Below are 22,693 nucleotides of genomic sequence, written 5' to 3'. Positions count from 1 at the left end.
TGTTGTTAGCTATGTTGGCAGGACCTTAAATAAAAGCAACAACAGCTAAGGAACATACATACTAAAAATCTAACCTGCATTTCTCCTTTACTGTGTACCTTAGTGATTATTACAGAAACTTCAGTGTTTTGTTTTGTTTTTGCCTTTAGGTCCCAGGGGTGGTGTACTGTACTTACTCAGTATTCTGTGCCCAGATAGATTCTGCTAATAGGCCAGCACTTGGCGGAAACAGGTAGGTTCATAAACTGCTTTCTTTTTATTAGGAACGACATATAGAAACATAAGAATCTTGCCGCTCGACAGAGCATCACATACATCAGGGGTGGAGAATTCTTTTCAGCCAAAGGAACACATTCATTTCTGACCAGCCATTGGGGGGGGGGCACATACCAGTGTGGGAAGGGTAAGAGCGAAAACTAGCTGGAGAAATGAATATAACTGTTACTTCTGTATGTAGGCTGCTTTCCACAGAAAATCATGCTCCCCTTTTTATTCTCTATCCTGTCAAGCAAGAGGAACTATCATAGTTCAAAACACATTCCAGCCAGCAACGTGCAAGGAGGGTATGAAGCAAGGTGGGTAAGGGGTTGGTCTTTTTGACAGAGGGCCTCTGGATAGAGGAGTTGGTGTTGCCTGAGGAGAGTCCCAAGGGTCAGGCAGAGAGGCCTAGAGAGCCACATTTAGTCCCTGAACCTGAGTGTCCCCTCCCCTCTCATACAAGTCTTACCACTCATTCAGATGCTTCTTTCTCACATACATGTGTTGGTATAAACCACACCAGACAAGTATCAGAGAGGAAACTAAGCTGTTCTGTTACATAAAATGGATAAGATGCATGAAGCGACAATTCCCTGTTTATCTTTTTTTAACTTCACCTTTGTCAAATTTCAGAGGCTCTCTAAGTTTATTTTATGGATTTATAAAGATCTGCTTTATCTGTGCCATGAAATATTGATAGTGCAAGATAGCTTTGCAATACCATTGTAGTTCATTGAGGGAAAGTCAGAACCTCAGCCAACTGGACATATTTATGTTCTGTGGGAGCCTCTGTACACAAAATTGGAGAGTGGTGAAATATATCAAAGTGAGCCAAGCAGCTTTTGTCTTCTCCCCTGGTAACTGACTAGCAGGCAGGAAGCAGAGGCAAAGAATATATGGATAGTTTTCACAGTGGAAGAAAGTAATCAGCAGGGCCCCTTAAGGATCAATATCCCACAAGGATCTGTACTGGGAAAAGTTCTATGTAATTCATAAATAATCACATGTCAGGAGTGAGGCAACCATATACTGTATTCAAGTGTTAGCAAATTATTCAGAAGGTGAAAATTGATGCAGAGTGCTGACTGCTCAGTTGGTTAAAGTATGGTGTTGACAACACCAAGGTTGCAGGTTCAATCCCCATAGGGGATAGCTGCATATTCCTGCATTGCAGGCAGTTAGAATAGATGATCCTTGGGATTGCTTCCAGCTTGATGTTTTATGTTCTAATTTGTTGGAAGCCAGCCAGAGTGGCTGGGGCAATGCAGTCAGATGGGCAGCATATAAATAATAAATTCTCTGAGACAATAAAGTCAGATTTTTGTATATGTACTGTTAGGATGTATGCTGGCTGTGACTTTCTATGCAATACACCTTGGGGTAATGATGAAATGATCCATGGAAATGCCAGCTTTTGTGTTCATTCATTGCTATGGATTATTAGGAAGGGATCTGAAAATAAAACAGCTAGTGTCATGATATAGTCTTTATAATATATATATTTTGCAGCCACATTTGGAATACTGCACACAGTTCAATCACTCCATCTCAGAAAAGGATACTGAAGGACTAGAAAGGGTTCAGAAAGGGTAATGAAAATGACCAAGAGGTTGGAGCATCTTTTCTGCAAGGGAAACCTCCAGCATTAGAGACCCCTTAAAAAAAAACACACACAAACATGCTCATAGTTTAAAAACAACTTATGGTGTGGATGAAATTAATATAATGCAGATATTTCCCCCCTTTCTTAATAACACTTGTGGTTGATAGTAGATTCAAGACAGACCAAGAAAGTACTGTTTGACACAACACTTACATAGAACCTGCGGAATACACTTTCACAAGATGTGGTGGAAGCCACTAGTTAAGGTAAATATCTGGTGGAAAAACAATAGGGCAGGCATGTCCAAAGCCCATTTTGGGGCCCGCCGGTCAGCGTAATCTGACCCCTGTGGCAGTTTATTTCCTGGGGCAAAATCCGAAGAAAACCTCAACAACTCCAACCCTAAAAAAAAGCTCAACAACTCTGGCCCCCACAGCCCTTCACTTCATCAAATCTGGCCCCCTTTGAAAAAAGTTTGGACACCACTTCAATAGGGAGAGGCTTGTGGTCTTCCTGGAAGTATCTGGCTTGTCTCTGTTAGAAGCAGGATGGATGTTGAACCAACTGGACTATTTGTCTTACTTAGAAGATCTAGCTGCTAATTCTCCACCAAAAGGGCCTAAAATGCATGGCACTATTACCTAATCAGATAGTCATGTACTGACATCCATGTGCCTGAGCCTCGTACTACATGGTTAACTCACTGAGATTAATCAACAAGTAGATCTCCAGATGACAAGTATCTTGGGTAATAAGATTTGACGAGGATGTTGAGGTGAAGTGAATGTTTGCATGGCTTGCAGCAGTGCTTCCTGTTTAAATGCAATACAGAATTCTGTGAACAGGCTCAGCTAGCCCTCTGTAATTTGTAGTGCAAAACATGTGCTAATATGCGGAGTGTTGATGCAGTTTTCTTTAAAAGAAATTTATGAAAATGGACTAGTGTCATGAATTAAAAATTCTCCCACAATCAGATTCAGGAGGTTGCAAAACATTTCCTAATGAACAATTCACTTGTGCATTTATTCCCTCCTGCCCCCTCTGTTATCACCTTCTCCCCTGGGTCGTTTATGTGATTTATTACTTTTAGTTCTGAACTGAAACCTGGAGAGCTAAAGAATCAGAGTGCGTTGTTTTGAATAAAAGTATTGCGCGGACAGGCGGAGTCCCCCAGGCAGCCCCTGAGCGGAAATAATGACACAAGACAACGTTCTATGGGATTAAAATTGGCCACAACTTTATTAAGAATTCAGATGTAGGGAGGCCTTGGCTCAGGCACTGGGCGTATATCCTTCCCAGCCCCCACTCGGGGATCTGGGTAATTTCAGGGTTATCCAGCATGTGTAGGGGTTGGGCTAGCTCTGGAGAACATATGTTCAAGCAGATAGCCCGCCCTCCTCGATCGCTGGAGGGGGAGGGCAATGACAGCCTCTGGGCATATGGTCAATGCCTCCCCCTAGCCCCATTTACAGGAACCCTGTTATCGCCACCGCGATGGGGGCGGGGGGTCACCGCCCCCAGGCCCCCCTTTTATGTAGATGACTAAAGGATTCTGCCCAAGGCCTGCAGGCTGCTTCCTGAGAATGACTCTGCTTCTGCTGTGTGCACTGTAAGGTTACCTCCTACCTGGCCAATCCCCCCAGCAATGCCTCCCCAAGCTGAATTGGACAGGTAACTGTGTGGGCGGAGGCCACCAATATTCAGCCCGGGAAGGCAGCGCCGGCCTCCGAACTTCTAGGGCTGCCCCAGGGATCCCAGGGGCCTGTGTGTGACTGCGCAAAATGCGCCTCCCCTTTTATGTGGGGAACGGTCATTATTCAGTCTGAACATTAAATAATTGTGACACTCAGAAAAAGTTTCTTTCAGGAGGGTGGAATCCTGCTTTAAGCAGGAGGGAGCACAGTTTTCTTGCCTTTATTTCTTTGTATTTAGTTAGATTGCCCACATGACTCTGACTTTTCAAGATGTGAAAATGATTTGTTCCTTGATGTGCACATTGTTCCATGCAATACACAAGCAGGGGGTGGATGCTAAAAATAAAAATCCAAGTCCTCTGTCCAGAACACATACAGTCTGTCATATAAATAAATCGCACACGTTATTTAGATGGGCATGATTTTGCTGAAATTATCTTCTTTAGTTGCAGAATTGCAAACTTCAGTTCAGCTCATGGCTACCCAATAGTGGTGGCAGCATGACACTTCTACTAAAAATGAGGATTGAGGAACATGCATGATTTATAAATTTACTCTTCATTGCTCATGTACACAATGCTACTTCACAGTAATGGTTTTGTGTGTCCTCAGTGCCTGAAGCAGAATTGTGTCTTATCACAGTGGCACTGAGAAAAGAAAATTTCTTTTGTCTTCTGCTGCAGAACTCCATAGATCTGCCCTAGAAAGCTTTCTGAGATCATCTGAGAGCTGAAGCTGAAGCCTAGAGATGGGCAGATCTCTCTGATAAATCTTGCTAGTCTTACTGTTACTTTTTGCTACTTTGTAGATGTTTTGCCAGAGCAGAAAGGTTCAAATTCATCTGGCAATGTATCTTTAGAGGTGCAGAGCTCCCCTATATTCATCAGGTTTTTTATTTTCATCACTTGAAATTATTCTGATTTCACCTGAGCAGCCACCCCCAAACTCGTTTTGGATCAAATTCAGGGGGAACTTGATAGAATGTATTATGTATTTGATTTTTTCATGTAAGCTGTTTGGACACCAGCTCTTAACCCTTTCCCATCATGGAAGTGTAGAACTTCCTGTCGGCATTTGGTCCTATTAACATATTGGCTAAACTCACTCATTTGTCATTCAGAGATCTGGTAACCTCTAGGCTAGATTACAGTGGTGCCTCGCTTAACGAATGCCCTGCTTAACGAAATTTCCGCTTAACGAAAGGATTTTTCGAGCGGAGGTTACCTCGCTAGACGAATGCGTTTTACGAAAAATTCGTCTAGCGAATCGCGGTTTCCCATAGGAATGCATTGAAATTCAATTAATGCGTTCCTATGGGCAAAAAAAAATTCAAAAAAAAATTCAATGCATTCCTATGGGATTCGCTAGATGATTTTTTCGCTATAAGAAAAGACCCGTGGAACGAATTAATTTCGTCTAGCGAGGCACCACTGTATTACAGTGCATTATAGATAGGGCTGTTTCTGAAGATGTTTCAGAAACTTCAGCTGGTGTAGAATTTGGCAGCTGGGCTGCTCACTGAGGCAAGACAGTTTGAGCATATTACACCGATTCTGACCTAACTGCAATGGCTGCCAATTAGTTTCTGGACCCAATTAAAAGTGCCTTAAACGTATACTGTAAAGCCTTAAACGGCTCAGGACTGCAATACGTCAAGGACCACTTCTCCCCATCATCATCTGAGGCCCTTATTTGTGTTCCTCATCCATGAGAATGGGCCTTTTCTGTGGTGACTCCCCATTTGTGGAATGTTCTCCTCACAGAAGCTCACCTGGTGCCTTTATTACATATCTTTAGGCACCAGGTGAAAATGTTTCTCTATAACCAGGCCTTTGGCTGAATAACGTTCTATATATAATAATTTAAGGAAAAACAAGATATAAAGCAGCATGCTGCATTATTAAGTGATTATGTATTATTATTTATTTAATTTCTATACTGCCCTATACCCAAGGGTCTCAGGGCAGTTTGACCTTCATTGTATGGCAGCTACCTGAGTTCAGTGTAATTATGCTGAAGAAGAAAATGTCAGGTAACTTCTGATGAGGAAGTGAAAGAATAATTCCATACTGAAAAATCCCTGTTTTTATTCATTTAGAAAGCACATACAGCAATGAATGGGGAAGTAGTAGAGAGAGATGCAAAATAGGTGACCATACAAATCATTTCAAAAGTAAAAGTGAGACGTTTCCTGGGTGATTTGTAGTACATCAGTCTTATGTGAGTTCTGAATCTGCTGTACCACCTTGAGATTAAAAAAGGGGAAATCACACTGAATTTCTGAGATGTAAGCTGTCTCTTTTTAAAAATCCCTCCATACAATTGACTGGTAGGCATCAAAAGTTTTTCGCTTTGCCTTTTACTCCAGATCTCTTTCATGGGGAAAGTTGAATTCATTCAAGCCATGGTTTCTTTTCTCAGTGTCCGCCTCTGATGACAAGTAAGGATACTTGTGAATGACGACCGCCCTTTAGTTCTTGTCCTTTTCTTTAATTTCTTCTGGTGTTTGAGTGAAATTCCAAGTTCCTCCATTATGGCATTGAAAGAAAGACACTAGTAGAAGGTGGGAGATGGAAAAATAATTAAGAATTACATTTAGCACAGATTGTCACCCTATTTTGCACAATTAATTTTCAACTAGATTCTGGACGTACTAACTGGGAAGTTTGAGTATCTCAGTTCATTGAGTTAGATTTCTTCCACTATTACTGTGAATTTGCAGAATTGAATTAGGGGTGTGATGTGTAAAGGATTCTTTATGACCCCAGAAATTGTAAATATTGGTTGCTTCTTTATTGAAATGTGTATGTCCCAATGCTGGGAATCTGCCTAATTGGCATTACACAGAAATAAGGGTTGCAAAAGAGTAGAATCACATATTTAATAATACCCAGCCTCAGATGGAATTCAGGTTGACCCTTAAAAATCTAAATGAGGATAACCAAGATTTGTTGATTTAGCAGACTTATAACTTGCATCCTACTGCAAAGTCTTGCCAGTTAAAAAAAACTATTAATCAGCATACATTTTAATCTAAATAGCACTGAGCCAAAATATTACAAAATCAATACTTTGGAGCAAAATGGTGCTTGTGCTGTGGTGGGTTTCTGAAAACCCTGAACCATGCATTTAATTTGTTATTCTGCAGCTGTTTTCAAACTTTGACTCCACAAGAGAAGTGAGCCCCATCAAAGGACTGGAAGAAAGGGAAGCACCACCACATTGATTAGGCAACCAGATGAATTTTGCTATTTTCCTTTGCTGTGCTGCAGTGACTCACCAGGTTCAGTTGAGTGCAAGAAGAGAGGGAATCAGCACAACATTGCCTAAGTAATGCAAGGAAATACCCCTTTCACTCTTGTCACCAGCGCAATGAGTGAACTCTCCCACCCTTGAAGACTCCTCTGAATAACTGACAAAGGGAGGCAGCAATGAAGCTAGGATTGGGACCTCAGCTTAGTACAAATGTTTGGGCTAAACTTGCACGTCCTGATCAAAATCCAAGTTTTGGGATTTTAGCTAGTTCATTACCATGGACTTCAACAGAACAAAATCAGCTTACACCCAAGTACTTAGTCTTATTTTGGTTGCTCATTATATTGCTCACCACCTGCTCTATCTCATTGTCATTTTGTCCCTTACTGTACATTTTGCCCCTTACTGTACCAAAAAATGTAGTCAAAATTCTGTCTTTTGTGTTGAACTTTTTTCATGCTTTTTTCAGCATGACCAAAATGCAATAGCAAAAGGCTTTTCTAAAGCTTTATTTTCCTGTTTAAGTCTGTGTCATAAACTGAAAAGTAGGGAGCAAGACGAATGCTTGTTTTCTTTCTTTCAAAGAGTGACTAGAACTTCTTAGATAAGTTTCATGCTTGAACAGTTTAAACAGGAACGTTTTAAGCAGCAACATATCACTGTAGTGGTGAGAAGTAACAAAGAAATAGATTAACAGTAATAAACATTTGTGGGCACCCAGATTATATAGCCAAGTGCCAATACCAGAAGCCGAGTTCTGAAACCCATGTACAATTTTTTTTCCTTTTTCGTCTCAAGAATTGCAATCAATTGTTCTTTTGTAACAATGAGACTAAATTGCAAGAAAGAAACTGGAAAGGACTCGAGCTATAATTTACTGAGCCTGTTGAGGTATGTAGGAAGACTTCTAGGCAGCCAACAGGGATTTCATTCTTTCCCTTCCCATATACTACACTGAAATGGGAGTTTTTAGTTCCTTTGTTTAAAAACAAAGAAACAGATTGTGAAGATTGCTATGCTGGAAGTGGTGTTTTTCTTTAAATTCTAGTCTATGTCATGCATGGACAGATGGACAACAGAAATTATTGCTTGCGGTGAAAAACCACAGCTCATTGAAACTTACCTGAAACCCTCAAAAGCTGCTGCCAGCCAGTGTAAAGAATGCTGAGCTTGATAGATCAGTTGTCTGATTCAGAATGAGTCTGTTTCCCACAGAATATGGGAAGGAAGGTATCTCAGAATGTTTAATTAGCGTTTGCTTTTCAGGAAAGGAAGAATTTAAAAATAAATCCAAAAGCTTAGAGCAGGAGTGGCTATTCTTAGGGCCTGCTGATGTTGCTGGACTACAACTCCCATAATCTCTGACACTTGGACATGCTGCCTGGGCCAACTGAAGGGCCACAAGATACCCATTGTAGAAACTGTTCTGATCATGTGGGAACAAGGGGGGGGGAATGGAGTACATCTGAAATGCTCTATGTCAGAATTGTAAGGAAAATGGAGATGGAAAGGTATCAAAATTTTCAGTAATACGCTCAAATTTATCTTAATTGGATAAATTAGAGTTTCTGTTTTGTTTTAAAAACAACCAATGAGCAGTGTCCATGTCTGTAAATAGTAAAAATAAAAAAGACACATCTGCTATAATCTAGAGATAATGAGCTGTATGTAGGGTTGCCAGACTCAATAGAGGACAGGACTTCTGTGCCTTTAATTGCCCTGCTCTCTTTTGAGTCTGGAAACCTTAAAGAGAAACCAGCAGACCCTTTGTTTAATTTCCAAGCAAAGGGTCTGCTGGTTTCTCTTTAAGGTTTCCAAACTCAAAAGAGAGGGCAATTAAAGGCACAGAAGTCCTGTCCTCTATTGAGTCTGGCAACCCTAGCTGTATGTGGGGAAAAGGCTGTTGTGCATCTGTCAGCAAATGGTTGTGTGACTCTGGTACCACTCATATTGAAAATCCATGAACTATATAATGTGCAAGGGCAAAGTCAGGCTAATGGGTTGCCTGGTCTGCTGCCAGATTGATTACACGGGAGCTGAATGCAAACCTCATGTGCAAGTTGCATGCCTGTCAGAAATACATCCAACATGTCCATTGACTTGTTTTCTTTCCTTTGCCAAGATTCTTTTTTTATAACATGGAATTTATAAACAAGATACAAAGGTAAAGTGAATACAAGAGAAAACAGTGAGTCATTGATACACAGCTTGTAGCCATGGTTTAGTTAGCTTACAGAACATGGAAGTCAAGGAGAGTATAGAAATGTTGATCAATTGGCGATGGCATAAATTGGAAGCAGAATTCATAAAAGTATTGCTCTAAATTAAATTAAATTAAATTATTACTCTGCTGCCTTGGGCCAAACTGATGGTTACATAACAGGAGGAAAGTGCAATGTTGTGTAAATAAAGGGAATGAGCATTTAGGACCATAATTTGAAGTAGTCAACCGATGACACCGTGTCATTCCTTGAATCTTATTTTAAACTAAAAGTTTTGTTGATGTCTAAGGTTACAATTCTGATCACAATAACTTTCCACTCAAATCAGCTTAGCTCTGAAATAGAAGCAATGATAACTGGGGTGTAAGTTTGTGAGCAGTTTTAAAGTTTAACAAGTTGCCTAAGTGTGTTGTGAAATCTTTGTCCTTAGTGGGTTCCCAGTAAGTCCTGGACCTACTGCAAACATTGTCAACTGTGGAAAGTGAAGAATTTTAAGGAGGTGGAGAGAGACAAATTATGAGTGATATTTACTCGAGTAGATGCATTGAAAGGAGTGGCTCAAACAGAATCATGTCCATTCCAGTGGGTCTACTCTGAGTAGGGACACAGGTGGCACTGTGGGTTAAACCACAGGGCTTGCCGATCAGAAGGTCGGCAGCTGGAATCCCCATGACGGGGTGAGCTCCCGTTGCCCAGTCCCAGCTCCTGCACGTCAAAGTGCAAGTAGATAAATAGGTACCACTCCGGCGGGAAAGTAAACGGTGTTTCCATGTGCTGCTCTGGTTTGCCAGAAGCGGCTTTGTCATGCTGGCCACATGACCTGGAAGCTGTACGCTGGCTCCCTCAGCCAATAACGCGAGATGAGTGCTGCAACCTCAGAGTCGGTCACGACTGGACCTAATGGTCAGGGGTCCCTTTACCTTTAACTTACTCTGAGTAAAACTTTGTTGACCACAACTCTACAATATTTATACTGGCTATAGTACAGATGATAGGTGAGATTTCAGTTTTTAAAAATGGGCTCTGCAAACACAGTTCCAGGTGCTGGATCAGGGAAGGGAAACAGCTGGTGCAAGCAGTTTCCCATTCTAAATGCATGGGAGCATGCTTTCACACATGTAATGGCCCCAACTGGATTGAGTGTATTTATGAGTTTGCAAGATAGCATTGCATTTTGCCCAAAACATTCTCATAACTGTATTTGGAAAATACAACACGGCTGAAGCACAAAGTAAGGTTAACTAATTGAAGTGATATGAAAATGGACAGTGTTATCAGATACAGTGGTACCTCGGGTTACAAACACTTCAGGTTAAAAACTCCGCTAACCCAGAAATAGTACCTCGGGAGAACTTTGCTTCAGGATGAGAACAGAAATCGTGCTCCAGCGGCACGGCGGCAGCAGGAGGCCCCATTAGCTACAGTGGTGCTTCAGATTAAGAACAGGAATGAATTAAGTTCTTAACCCGAGGTACCACTGTACATTATGATACTATACTAGAGTAATTTGGAAATCGGATTCATTACTGGCTTGTGAAGTCTAGATATTTTATGACAAATAAATACTGCAATTTATTTGGTAAATTCTATCAATTGGATTTTAGTTAGAAATATATGATTATTTTTTTTCAAAATCTTGACTTCACAGACACAAAGCTGTCAGGAAAGAATGGAACTGTCTGTATCCGTGGGGGTAGTTCTCAGAAGTCAACAGGCACCTGAAAGCTTATGATTGGATAAGAAAGAACAGCATTGGCTTTTAGTGCAGGATAAAACTTATTATCTAAAACCCTCGGTTTCAGGTGCTGGTACTCTAATTAGTTCTGCCAGGATATAATGCAAGCAAATTCGTCTTACCTGAAAATGCTGAATCATGCAAAAAGAATGGTAAAAATTTATTGACCCCAATCCAAAAACAGATGTAAGCAGCAAGGCACATTACTGGTGATCCAAGACAACAGACCTTGCAATGTAGATAGGAATTAATATCCTCATAAAAGAGAATGGGAATGTAGGCCTGCTCCAAAACAATGCACTGTGGATAGGGATTACATCTGATGTGCAGGAGCCCTTTCCTATGTATCTTGTATTTTACCAAACAACAGTTATTAATTATAACATTCTGTTACGCTGGCATTTAGAATGCATCTTTAACTATATCAGTTCTCAGGATGACTGGAGAATCATCCAACAGTTTGAACATAAAGCCTTGGTAAGGTAAAGGGACCCCTGACCATTAGGTCCAGTCGTGACCGACTCTGGGGTTGCGCGCTCATCTCGCAATATTGGCCGAGGGAGCCGGCGTACAGCTTCCAGGTCATGTGACCAGCATGACAAAGCCACTTCTGGCGAACCAGAGCAGCACATGGAAACACCGTTTACCTTCCCGCTGTAGCAGTTCCTATTTATCTACTTGCACTTTGATGTGCTTTCGAACTGCTAGGTTGGCAGGAGCTGGGACCGAGCAACGGGAGCTCACCCCGTCACAGGGATTCGAACCGCTGACCTTGTGATCAGCAAGCCCTAGGCTCAGTGGTTTAACCCACAGAGCCACCTGGGTCCCCTTGGTAGAAAAAGCTTAAAAGAAGTATTTTAGACACTCAAGTGGTAGGTATGCCTAGTAGGATTTTTCTTTTTTAATTTTTGAAAAGCAGTCCATGATAACATACCAGAACCTGCTTTTGAAAGTCCTCTCACTTTCAAAAGCCATTTTCTATTTTCTATAAGAAACTCTAGCCTAGAACTGACTTTGACACAGTGGGTAGTATTCAACTAAATAGTTGTGCTGGCAGAAGGATTAGCAAGTGTAAAGGGGGTTCCCTCCCTTCCCTACATTCTCTACTCAAATCTGCTTCAGAGGTTGGGGTTTTTTTTGGGGGGGGGAACCCAGAAGAGATTTAGAGAGGGGCTGTGGAGAGGAAAGTTCCATTGTGAAGAAATCCTTGCGCTGATTTAGCTTAGTGCTGTGTTGAATACAACCCACCATGTTCTTTGGATTCCATCCAAAATATGGTTTCCTGCTAATGTACATTGTTGAAGAGGTATGCCTTAGGTGCACACACCTTTGCTTTACTGTAACTATACAGTATGGATTGAGGGTTGTGTTCGAATCCCTCGTTCCTCCCGAATTAATTTGCCACAGTCTAACTCCGTAGATAAGGTAGTCCCAGAAGTGGAGTTGGATGGATGAGTTTGCTTGCACTGCAGTCCATAAAAGAAACAAAAGGCCTTTTCGCATGCAGAAAGGAAAAGATGGAAGAAAGAAAAATAAAGATAATAATGGTTAAGCAAACCAACAAGAAAGTTTAAAGTAAGAATGATACCAAAACTATAGGACATGGGAAATGAAAACTGTCAAAAATATGAAAAATTAATGGCCCCTCCAGGCAACCTGTTTATTGAGCATTCATTAAGATTTTCTTGCACAAAGCTTATGTGGGGGATTGATTACTGAGCATTCATCCTGATTTGCTTGTAGGGTGTTTGTATGTCTTCCTGTTTGTTCATTCTATACTTTTCACTGTATTTCCCTATCTCTTTCCAAACAACAAAAATCATTTAAAAATGGAGTTGTTGTGAAAGAGCCCTTTAATCCACGGTTCATTAAGCAAACCTAAACTTCCAGTGTGTGCTTTAATTCCTGCCGCAAAATAGTGGCAGTCTGGAGGTGCCATAAGTTAACCTTTGAAGATCATGTATATTTGTACTTTAGATTATTAAATGTTCATATTTTCAAGAACCAAGCAATCTGTACGAATGCTTTACCCTTCACAGTTCTCTTAATTATTTGAGAAGATAGAAGAGTAGAATAATACCCATATTACCATTCATCAGGGATGCATATGAGATTTCCTCCGAGATTCTGGAGTTTTGAGTTACCTGAACTTTTTAAAAGAGTGGCAGTGATGTGTTACCAATCCACCATTTTTCTGGGTTTGATTCTCTGACTTCTCAAAATTCTGCACATGCAGAGAGTTTGATGCCATATGTAGCATGTACTTCCACCCCCCCCCCCAATTTCTGCTGACACCATGCAAAAAGGAATCTTGATAAGATTAGCATGTGTACATTGATTAAATCAGAGTGCAAAAAGGAATCCTGATGACCATTAACATTTGCACATAATCTCATAATGAAAACAAAGAAGAAAGTTATGCCAACATTAATTTTCTAAAATTTTCAAGGTAATTTTTAAGGCAGACAGGGCAGAACCTACCAACCTACATAATAAAATAGGGGCAGCTGCTCATCCATCCCTGCTCTTTACAAGTTTCTGCCGTACAGTGAGTTGATTTTACATAAATATGATATGTATTATGTCAGAATTCTCCTCTTGTGATGCACAGAATGCTGCTCTGTACATAGTAGGAGTTTATCAGTTCCACTGAAATGAATGTGTTGTTTCTTACTGGCTTCAAGTCTGTAGCTAACAGATGCCGCCCAGCAAGCACTTTTCTTGTGCAGTCCCCAGTCATTTCAGCAGAATTTGCATAGAAGCAACTGACCTTTGCTGTATTATATAGTTGCTCTAATAACAAAGCGACCATCTATCAGGCAACTCGCCATGCATTATTTGCTAATTTTAAAGTAAAGATGTTCCAAAGGTAGGTTTATAAATATAGATTTCAAAATAGCAGGCTGATCCTATCCTTAGTGGTTCAGACATACAGACCCTCAAAGCCATAGTGGCTGCATCAGCCTCCTGCATTACTCGAGCAGAGCTGGAAAGCTCTCTCTGTTGCTGCATAGCAAAGGAAACACCCATGCTATAATCTCAGGATTGGCCACGGCTTTTCCAGAAGTACAGTATTGAATTGAAGCCACTCTGGCAGCTTTTAGGATGGGCATGTCAGCAACACATTGTAACCTCTCTGTTTGAGTAGCAGGTGCTGAGGCACTGTTCTCTTGTACTGCTGTTGGGAATTTAGCTCTCGATCATCTGCTTTGGTGTCATTATAGGGTGTCCCAAATCAACTGGTACATACATTTCCAGCTGGAAATACAGCAAGACTACATCCAGAGCTGAATATTTCTGCCTTATTTCCTTCCAAGCCAGCCTATGCTTGCTTTCCGACAATAAAACAACAACTGTGCGCAACATTGACTGTGCCAAAAAGTTCTGCACAGTTTTGCCAAGTATTAAAAATTGGATGGAGCCCTTGGTACTTCCCTCTCCTCATTAACAAATGTACACAAGGCAGTGCCAGAAAGTCTGGCAGACTGTTAGTGGAGGAGTTTGACTCATAGAGCCTATTCTAAAGCTGAGATTCCTATGGGAGCTCTCACACTGAAATGCCAAAGCCTGCAAAAACCTAACCTGGGTCTTGACCTGCTTCTTAGGTAGTAGGTAGCTTAAGTGCTGCATTCTGCCTTGCAATGAAGCAGTTACGCAGAAAGAGGCAAGTACTGTATTGCCAGGTCACAACATAACCTTGACAGCTGCTGCTGGCAAATGACCCTGTATACAAAGATAGTCTTTTGGAATCTATGGAGAGGGAGCAGTTTTGGGGTTCAGTCTCTCAATCTCAAACCACATGCGAACACAATTTTTTACCATACAGACCCACTCAAACTCGACCTACCTGTTCAATGTCACTGTTTTTCCTTGATTTGTAAATAAATTCTCCAATAGCTACAAACACAGAAAGAACAAGTCCTGCTGCAAGCACTATAAAGATGCCCCCAATGTTCTCCACACCAAGGGCACTGGCTTCTTTGCTGTCCTCCTCTGGGCAACCATTGCCTCGCCACCACTTCTCCTTCATCATGTGCAGCTTTCCTTCCTCTTGTAGCTGGAGAATGGCAATAGTGATTTTGTCTCTGTAAGGAGAGCCTGGGCAGGGTGGGAGGGAAGCAAAACAAGAAGGATTGAATATGACATTCAGGCAAGAGCACAGGCAAAAGTAGAGTTACCAGTCTGATCCAGCTCTTTGTATAGCTGTAGTAGTAGTAGTAGTATTAATAAGTTGACATTATTAAGAGCACTAAAATATACAGTGTGCATTCAAGGCATCCAGAACTAGACTTTGTCACAATGTTACTTATGCTGGTTACTCATATTGCTTGTTATACCACGGAATGGGCAATAGTTCATTTTAATCTTTTTGAATCTTGGTGATTTCTTTGTTCAGCCATTGATCTCATGGCTTAGTAGGACTTTGACCTGAGATCCAACTTTCTGTTCATTGGATAACACTGCTCTTTATCCCAAAGGAAAGTTGTATTACAGCCAGACACCTAAACCTTTAATTTATTCAGCACTAATCAGACCTTAATCACAGATAAAGTTCTTGGTGTTAAGAGTTCAATCCTGAAACGTGCTTATTATAAATGTAGAAAGTGCCTTGGAGTTTTGGTTTTCCAACTCTTCCATCTATATAGAAGAATATTTTCCTAATATTTGGACAAAATATACTTTTCTATCCATTCCTATAACCAACACCTCCTGTTAGTGGCAAGGCTGACAAAGTTGCCACATGTCTGTAAATCCTGGAGAAACCTGACTTTCCCATCAGTCATCTTGTGCATTTGTTTTGTTGTTGTTGGCAGTTTAACAACAAAGATAACACTGCAGAGCAAAAATGCAAGAAAACATTTGAGTTTGTTGACTTTGCAATCATTGTAGTTTATGAAATATTTTAACTTTCTTGCTTGTTTCAATTGTGTGGATGACGTTGAGATTATTGATTTCACCATAAACACATATATATCTTCCCAAATCTTTCTTTAAATTCATATTAATCATATAAGAAACCTCTTATAACTACATTTCCCAGCTGTATTTCTGATGCATACGTTCTCCCCAAGGAGCTACCATCTGTTCTAATTTATTCCTCCATTGTTTGGGGCTTGAAGCATAGAATCTTTATCACTGCCCTGAAATCTTTACAGTGCATCAATCATTATCTTGGAACTTTTGCATTTTCTCCTGGGGGCAGTGGTTGATGACTGCTGTCATGAAAGAAATTCAAATACAGTCTGGAACATTAGTCAAAATGCAACAATACTTTACAAATTAAGAGAACTTGGATAAACCTGGTCTTAAAGGCTAATCTAGAATCCTAATATTAAAAATCAGCAGCATTAAACTGGAATGATGAACTGACACAATTGTTCAAATTTACTGAAATTATTGAAAGTATTTATTAGTCATATTAAGGTTGTAGCCCTACACATGTGGAGAACATGGCCCAGAGGGCTCCCCTAGAATTACTCCCTTTCATGCAAAACATGCCATTGTTGTGCTAGGTGTGGTCCAATGTACCCAGATGACTGGGGCCTTGCTGGGCTTTCCCTAAGAGGCCTTGTGCCTGGCTTTACTCTTGCTTTTTCTGAGAGCAGCCTGCATATTGTCAATCTGGAGAAGAATAAGCTGCTAGATGTTGCAAGGAGAGGCCTGCACTTCCCATGAAATCTACTCTTTCCTCTATAGGACCAAGGAAACTGAGGAGCAATTATCTGGCGAGTGCCAGGCATGGTTTCAAAGTATAGAAGGGGAAAGGAAAGTGTCCCCCTCAAACTAATCCCCCTCAAACTAACCAAAAGAAACTGTCCCCCTCAAACTAACCACCTCCATCTATAACTTCTTCTGATGAAAAAGGCCCCAGCCTGGCTGCCCTAGTAGCCCACCTTGGTGCCTTAAAAAAGGCAAGCACAGTTGAGGAAGCAAAAATAGCTGGTAGGGAAAGAGGGCAGGGAAATGCTGAAAACTACCAGGTCAAAGCAATTGATCTTGCTGCTGCTGAGGCCTGGGTTTTAGTTGAACCTCTAAGGGAGAAAAGTTCCAACGATTTGGAATGCCTCTTCATTTTTTCTCATTAAAATGAGAAGAGGATATAAAATAATATAATAAAATAATATAAAATACCAGAGCTCTTGCAAAGCAGTGAATGTGTCAGATAAAACGGATTTTAATTTATCTATCACAGTCTAGCTGTCACCACTGATATTCATATACTTCTCACCAATGGGAGTTCCTACGCCATAACCTTTGGAATCAATGAGCCCTCCAATCTGGGTGAGATTACAGTTCCTCTGAGTGACGTATTCTATGCTGGTTGATTCCATCAGCAGAGCGTAGTCGGTGGTGAGCACACGCTGGATTCCCTCGTCATTGTTCTTTACCAGCGCTGTCTGCTGCCTGCTGCTCATGAATGCCCACATTTTCTCATATGTTGATATTTTGGATTTCTAAGAACAGAAGTCATAAGTGTCAGAAATAGATCCTACTCACACACTTTTAAAAAAACAAAAACACCCTCACATGGCTAGTTGGCATCAGCTCTAGTTGTTGAGTGTAGGAGAATCTTTTGAGAATTGGGAATCTTTTCCATTCAGATATATTTTGCTATATTTTGCTGGTGGCGCCAATCTATTTTGGGCTGCTTGTGCAATGGAGGGTTCCTTTGCAGACTGAGCAGTATGGCTTTGAGCAAAGATCTTTGGGTTTGGCAATGGAACAGTGCAGGTCACACACAGTTTCCCGCAGCTATTCCGATACGAATATCGGAATATCATTTGTTTTCTCCATTCACATTTACTATCTAGTTCAATAAAAATTGTCACCTGATAATGCAACCAATGTTGGCACCATCTTACCTTGAAGAAGGTCATAGTCGAGCCATCTCTAACAGCTCCGTATTCTATCTTAGTTTGCTTTGCCAGATCATCTGCAGAATCAATGGGGGATTCCATTCTCTCGACAGTCAAGAAGGCGGCCAAATTAGCAGTGTAGGATGAGATTATGATCAAGGTGAAAAACCACCATATTCCTCCAACTATTCTGGTGGAAAGAGCTTTTGGCATGAGCTCAGATCCTATATAACACCATCAAAACATTTGTATTAAAATAGGCTGAAAGAAATGTCAAACTAGTTCTACGGACTTACGTTTGGAACATGCTAAATGTATAAACAACAGACTACAATGATTTGATGCAATAATCGCAGACATACAGAGTTAACACTAAACAAGGAAACATACTTTGAAAAAGAAGTATGAATGCTAAATGATAAACACATGGATGTCCTTGGGTCTGAATTCCAAATTCACCCCCCAAAATTCTTTGTCATTAATAATATATCTAAATTGCTGATCCCAGTAACATAATTGGGCTGTGATGCTGAACACACTTAATCAGATGTAAGTTTCATTGACATTACTGTAATAAATGTGGTTAGGAACTTATATTAATGTGAATGATTTTCCTTCCACTTCAGTAATGGCTTGGTACCACAAAATCACATGGAGGAATAGGCTTACTTCAGTAACAGCTACAGAGCTTAAATGGGTAAGAGGGAAAAGGGGGGAAACACATAAATTTTCTTTTAAATATACAGTTGAGCTCTTAGGGACAGTTAAAAGTGAGAACCCTAAGCCATAATGGACAACAGTGGTGAAGCAACACAAGATGCAGCAAGCTTAGGACAGTAAATGGATAATGTTCATGTTATTTCATTGTTGAAAGTAAAATTCTTCCCCCACATTAAAGATTTAGTTCTATCTATATGTTTAGTGCATTAATTTGAACCCATTTCCCCATCCCTGCCCCAGTAAAAATGGTTCCAACTTAATATTTGGTGCTCATTGGATGACTTTCTGAAGTGATCCCATTAAATATATATACTGTAACCATTTTAGAGAGCCTGCTGACATATAGGCCTTTCAGAATTAACAAATTCTCACAGGACCACTTCAAAATCACTGCCAAGTCAAAATGTTATGTCAGAAGCAGCCCTGTTTGCCCTGCATAGCCTTTCAATGCACGGAAGACAGAAATATTCTTAAAAGTTTTCTTGAAGCATCATGAAGTCAGTCTACTCTTCATGGCTGAGCTGACAGACAAGCATATTAGCAAATCAAATACTGATTCAAGATGTTAGCACGGCCCTCTCCATTCCCTTTGCCTTCCCTGTATTTGCTTGCTTCCCCTTCCTATTCCTGCTTTATCCAGGGGAAATTAACAAAGTACCCTCCAGCTTCTGGGCAAAACATGAAGTTAATTACCTTTCAAGAAAAGCTCCCACTCGCACACATTGCTAAACTTTCCCACCTCATAGGTGCAAGGTGGGCTCAGGCTTCCTTGTAGCTACTATTATACAGAGCTGGAACAAGGGATTGTGCCACCAGAGGCAGGCAGAAATATTGCTGCCACACTACCTCTTCTCACTAGTGGCATCTAGTAGTGTTGGCAGCAGCAGCTGGACTACTGGCCAATAATGAGGTGAGTTGGGGGCACTTGGGATTGGGACAGTTCACTGCTTCCCTTTGACCACAGCCCAAAACAGTTGTCTCATTCCTCCTCATGTTTGGGTTGACCCTGTATTTGCATAATAAAAACTGAGCACACCAAGTACATCAACACAGTTAACATCCCATCTAGTGTGGCTCCCCATTTTGGGAACCAGCCAGTAGAGAGCTTTGCTAATTTTCACCAGGTATAAGAGAGGGATGTAGCAAAAAGGGAGAGAACAAGGAACCGGGCAGGGTCTGTATGCTCATCTGTTCAATTCAGCTGGGAAATCACATTTTCTGCCACTTACAGCACAGTGAGCTGCCTTGGTATCGTATGTGTATCTTCTCTTTAACTGCAAGTCTCTGCTCCTACTGAATTTACAGTTGAGTCAAAGTACATGCTTAAATGCTTATTGGACTAAAGCAGACATCAGCGTGGTCAAATTTTGAGCTGGATACTAAACACTTGATACAATTTGTTCAGCAAACATTTTTTGGCACTGAAGTGCTTCTAAGACAATTATATGAGATGAATAAAAAAGATCGATGGCCCTGGCAGATTTATTAGTTTATAAACTGTATGGCTGAAAAAGGACCATCATTTTCCAAATGATAGCTGAAAAATAAAACTTCTCTTTATATCAATATGTCTGCGCTAAGAATGAGTCAAGGCTCCAAGCATGTTGATGTAGGCATTTTGAGCGTAATTGATGGGAATTTGCTCCAATTACTTAGAGTTAAGTAGGTGCCTCTGATTCTATTCTTTCGTTTTGTGTTGTATTCTATGTATGTACATGGAACGATAACTTCCAATACTTGCGAAACACGTTTCTTTGTAAATGAGATTGGTAATCTGACATATTGCTTGAGTTTTGGATTGAGATCTGCATATTTATGGCACATGCAGAGCTGCTTAAAAATTTAACAGCCTGATCCAGCAAAGATCTGCACATAGAGGCAATCTTCCATGTGTGCACCCAATGCAGATAAGCAGCTAAAGTGCAATACTCATGCGAGTACCACTGAACTAAATTGATTTGTTTGTTTTGTTTTGGATATGAATGATCATCTCAGCCCAGGGTCACTAGTTGTCTACAGTAAGAGCTGGATAGTGACTGTTCAATGGGATTGTACTCCTCGTTACTCAGAAGCAAGTCCTTCCTGAATTTAACATGACTTACTTCCCAGTGAGTAGATGTAGGATTGCAGCCAAAGCTTCCTATTAATATCAGAAATGTTATTTTTAAAACCAGTATCTTTATCTCCACTATAATTCTTTTCCTTGGCACTCCAACAATACAATTTATTTTTACACACACCAATTCTTCCAGGGGTGATGCCCTTCGATTTGATCTGCAGCTGATCTAAACCAGTGCAAGAGGCAGCTGCAAAGAGTGCTGATTCAGTTCTTCATGAAAACATTATTTACTAAAAGCTCAGCAAAGGAATATAAATTATGTAGACACTGATTTAATGCCTCATTTTAATGAATATAGATGATAATAATGGCTACCTACATTTCAGAGACCATTGTTACTTGGAAGAATCATCAAGAAAATTGGCTTCCTAGATAGGTGTTCCATAATAAAACACCGAGAAGTTCTGAAAGGTTTCAACCTCTAGCTAATTCTAATTTCTCTTTCCTCTGATTTTCTTTCATAAGGAACTCAGTTGCTTGAGTGAAAACAGAAAGTCTCCATTTTACCTCTTTTAGATTTGGTTAGGTTTAAAATTGCTGAGCTTGTAAAGTGTCAGTGGACACCATCAGCAATTGCCTTAAGCAAGTAAGAAGCTGAAGGCAAGCAATTGGCTCATAGGACCATGATGACTTACAAATTTTGATTGCTGATTCAGCACAGCTAAAGAATGAACACCTTTGGACCTACTTGGGTAGCATGCAGATCTTTTAAAAATATATTCAAGAGAAATCATTGCTGTCTTTTGCCTCAGTCCAGAGCTTCATGCAAGCTCTGATGCACACACGAAGCTCCTCTATGTGCAATTTCCCCTAATAATCTTTTTGAGGGAAGCAGACCTGTAAGTGTGGAGCTTTATTGTTGCCCCATTCATCCCAGTGAAGTGCATGAGCTAAAACACTTGTGAATTAGTAGTTCTATATGTGCATCAGAGTTGTGGCACATGCAGAAAATTGCTGGATCAGAAGGTTTTCTTCAGGGGACCCAAGATTCAGAATACTGTATGCTTAACAGCCTGATCACATTCACGGGTTAGTGTTTTTCTTGCATACGCCCTATGGAGTTCTTTTTTTAATTCTTTTATTCTTACTATTGCTATTATTATTGCAATTTTGTTACCAAGCACAGGCTTGTGTTCTGACACTAAAATACTATATCTGTCTAAAGGAAGAGTGTCATTGAGTTTAGGGGGATAAATGGACATGGGACTGCAGCCTTAGCTTTATTTCATTCATAAGATACTGCTATTAAAAGCAGCACGGTACTGTATACTCATTTCAGAGGAATTTCACTGTCATTAAATAGACTAGTAAGGTGGGAGCCACGACCTGTGTAGCTTTCTATACATTGTCAGTTAATTTGCCAAGTATTTTGATAACCTTTCAAAGAAAATATGCTGTATTTGTATAGAGAACCTAAATAAGAGGTGTGAGAAAATAATGCTATTATTAAGAACCAGAGTCAGACAATACTTGCTGAAGACTCTCTAGTGCCTTTTTATGGCAGACATGACAGCCAATCCTGATCCAGACTTTGCTCACGCTCTGTAGAAAAGAGAAAGTCTGATCATCACATTTTAAAATGTAATAAACCAGTGGCTTCCAATCAAGCACAACAAGCAGCTTCTGTTAACAAGAAAGAGCATAACAATAGATGCAGAGGTTAGCAACCATTCATCTCTTGTTCAGACTCTACATGTTAATGATGGTGCACTTACAGTCCACACGTACCACAAGTTTGTACATGGAAACATTTGCTTCAACTTACAATTTTGGTTTTTTGCTTTTAAAGCTTCTTCAAAGACAAGCAGAGTCTGGTTGGGGCTGACTGTCATGTACCCAAGGTAGTGGTAACTAGTAGGCACGGCATCCCACAGTTTGCTGTGGATGATGGTAAACTCCAAAAATGGCAGGCCATTCAGAACACAATGTATTTGGGTACTTGCACACACAAAGCATTCACAACTATAGACCTGTCCAATACTGTAAAACCTTAGTCTGTGTTTTACTGACAAACTAGAACAAGAAGCTGATTTTTCAATTCATCTTGGATAGAATCCATTCTATGAGTATCTGTGCTTGACATGTGCCCACCTTCCCACTTAGCCCAAGAAATGCCTAATATACTACAGGGAACAGAATCAATGGCCAAATTCCCACTGGTGTTAGCAGCAAAATCAGGCTTATGTAGTTGTGATGTTTGATTTCTACTCAACCCCAATTGTTATTCCTC

The 22,693-nt window shown here is 40.5% G+C and overlaps 1 protein-coding gene across 2 annotated transcripts in view; it reads right to left on the bottom strand.

Moving 5' to 3' along the window:
- Positions 1-5,622: 5,622 nt before the first annotated feature.
- GRIK1 (glutamate ionotropic receptor kainate type subunit 1) overlaps positions 5,623-22,693 on the bottom strand; it is a 154,816-nt gene continuing 137,745 nt past the window's right edge. Inside the window, exons 13-17 of one of the 2 annotated variants that reach the window (XM_035115111.2) lie at positions 17,631-17,848; positions 16,997-17,222; positions 14,615-14,865; positions 12,095-12,260; positions 5,984-6,108 (exon numbers count right to left, since the gene is read on the bottom strand). In XM_035115111.2, the coding sequence (XP_034971002.1) occupies positions 12,111-12,260; positions 14,615-14,865; positions 16,997-17,222; positions 17,631-17,848 (845 nt within the window). In that variant the 3' untranslated portion in view covers positions 5,984-6,108; positions 12,095-12,110. Of the gene's footprint in view, positions 6,109-12,094; positions 12,261-14,614; positions 14,866-16,996; positions 17,223-17,630; positions 17,849-22,693 lie in introns of both variants that reach the window. The other variant, XM_035115110.2, reaches the window with a different exon arrangement.

Source organism: Zootoca vivipara, chromosome 4 (assembly GCF_963506605.1).
Source record: "Zootoca vivipara chromosome 4, rZooViv1.1, whole genome shotgun sequence".
Lineage (NCBI taxonomy): Eukaryota > Metazoa > Chordata > Lepidosauria > Squamata > Lacertidae > Zootoca > Zootoca vivipara.
The sequence above is the reverse complement of the archived record's forward strand: the minus strand, read 5'-3'. Positions and strand labels throughout refer to the sequence as shown.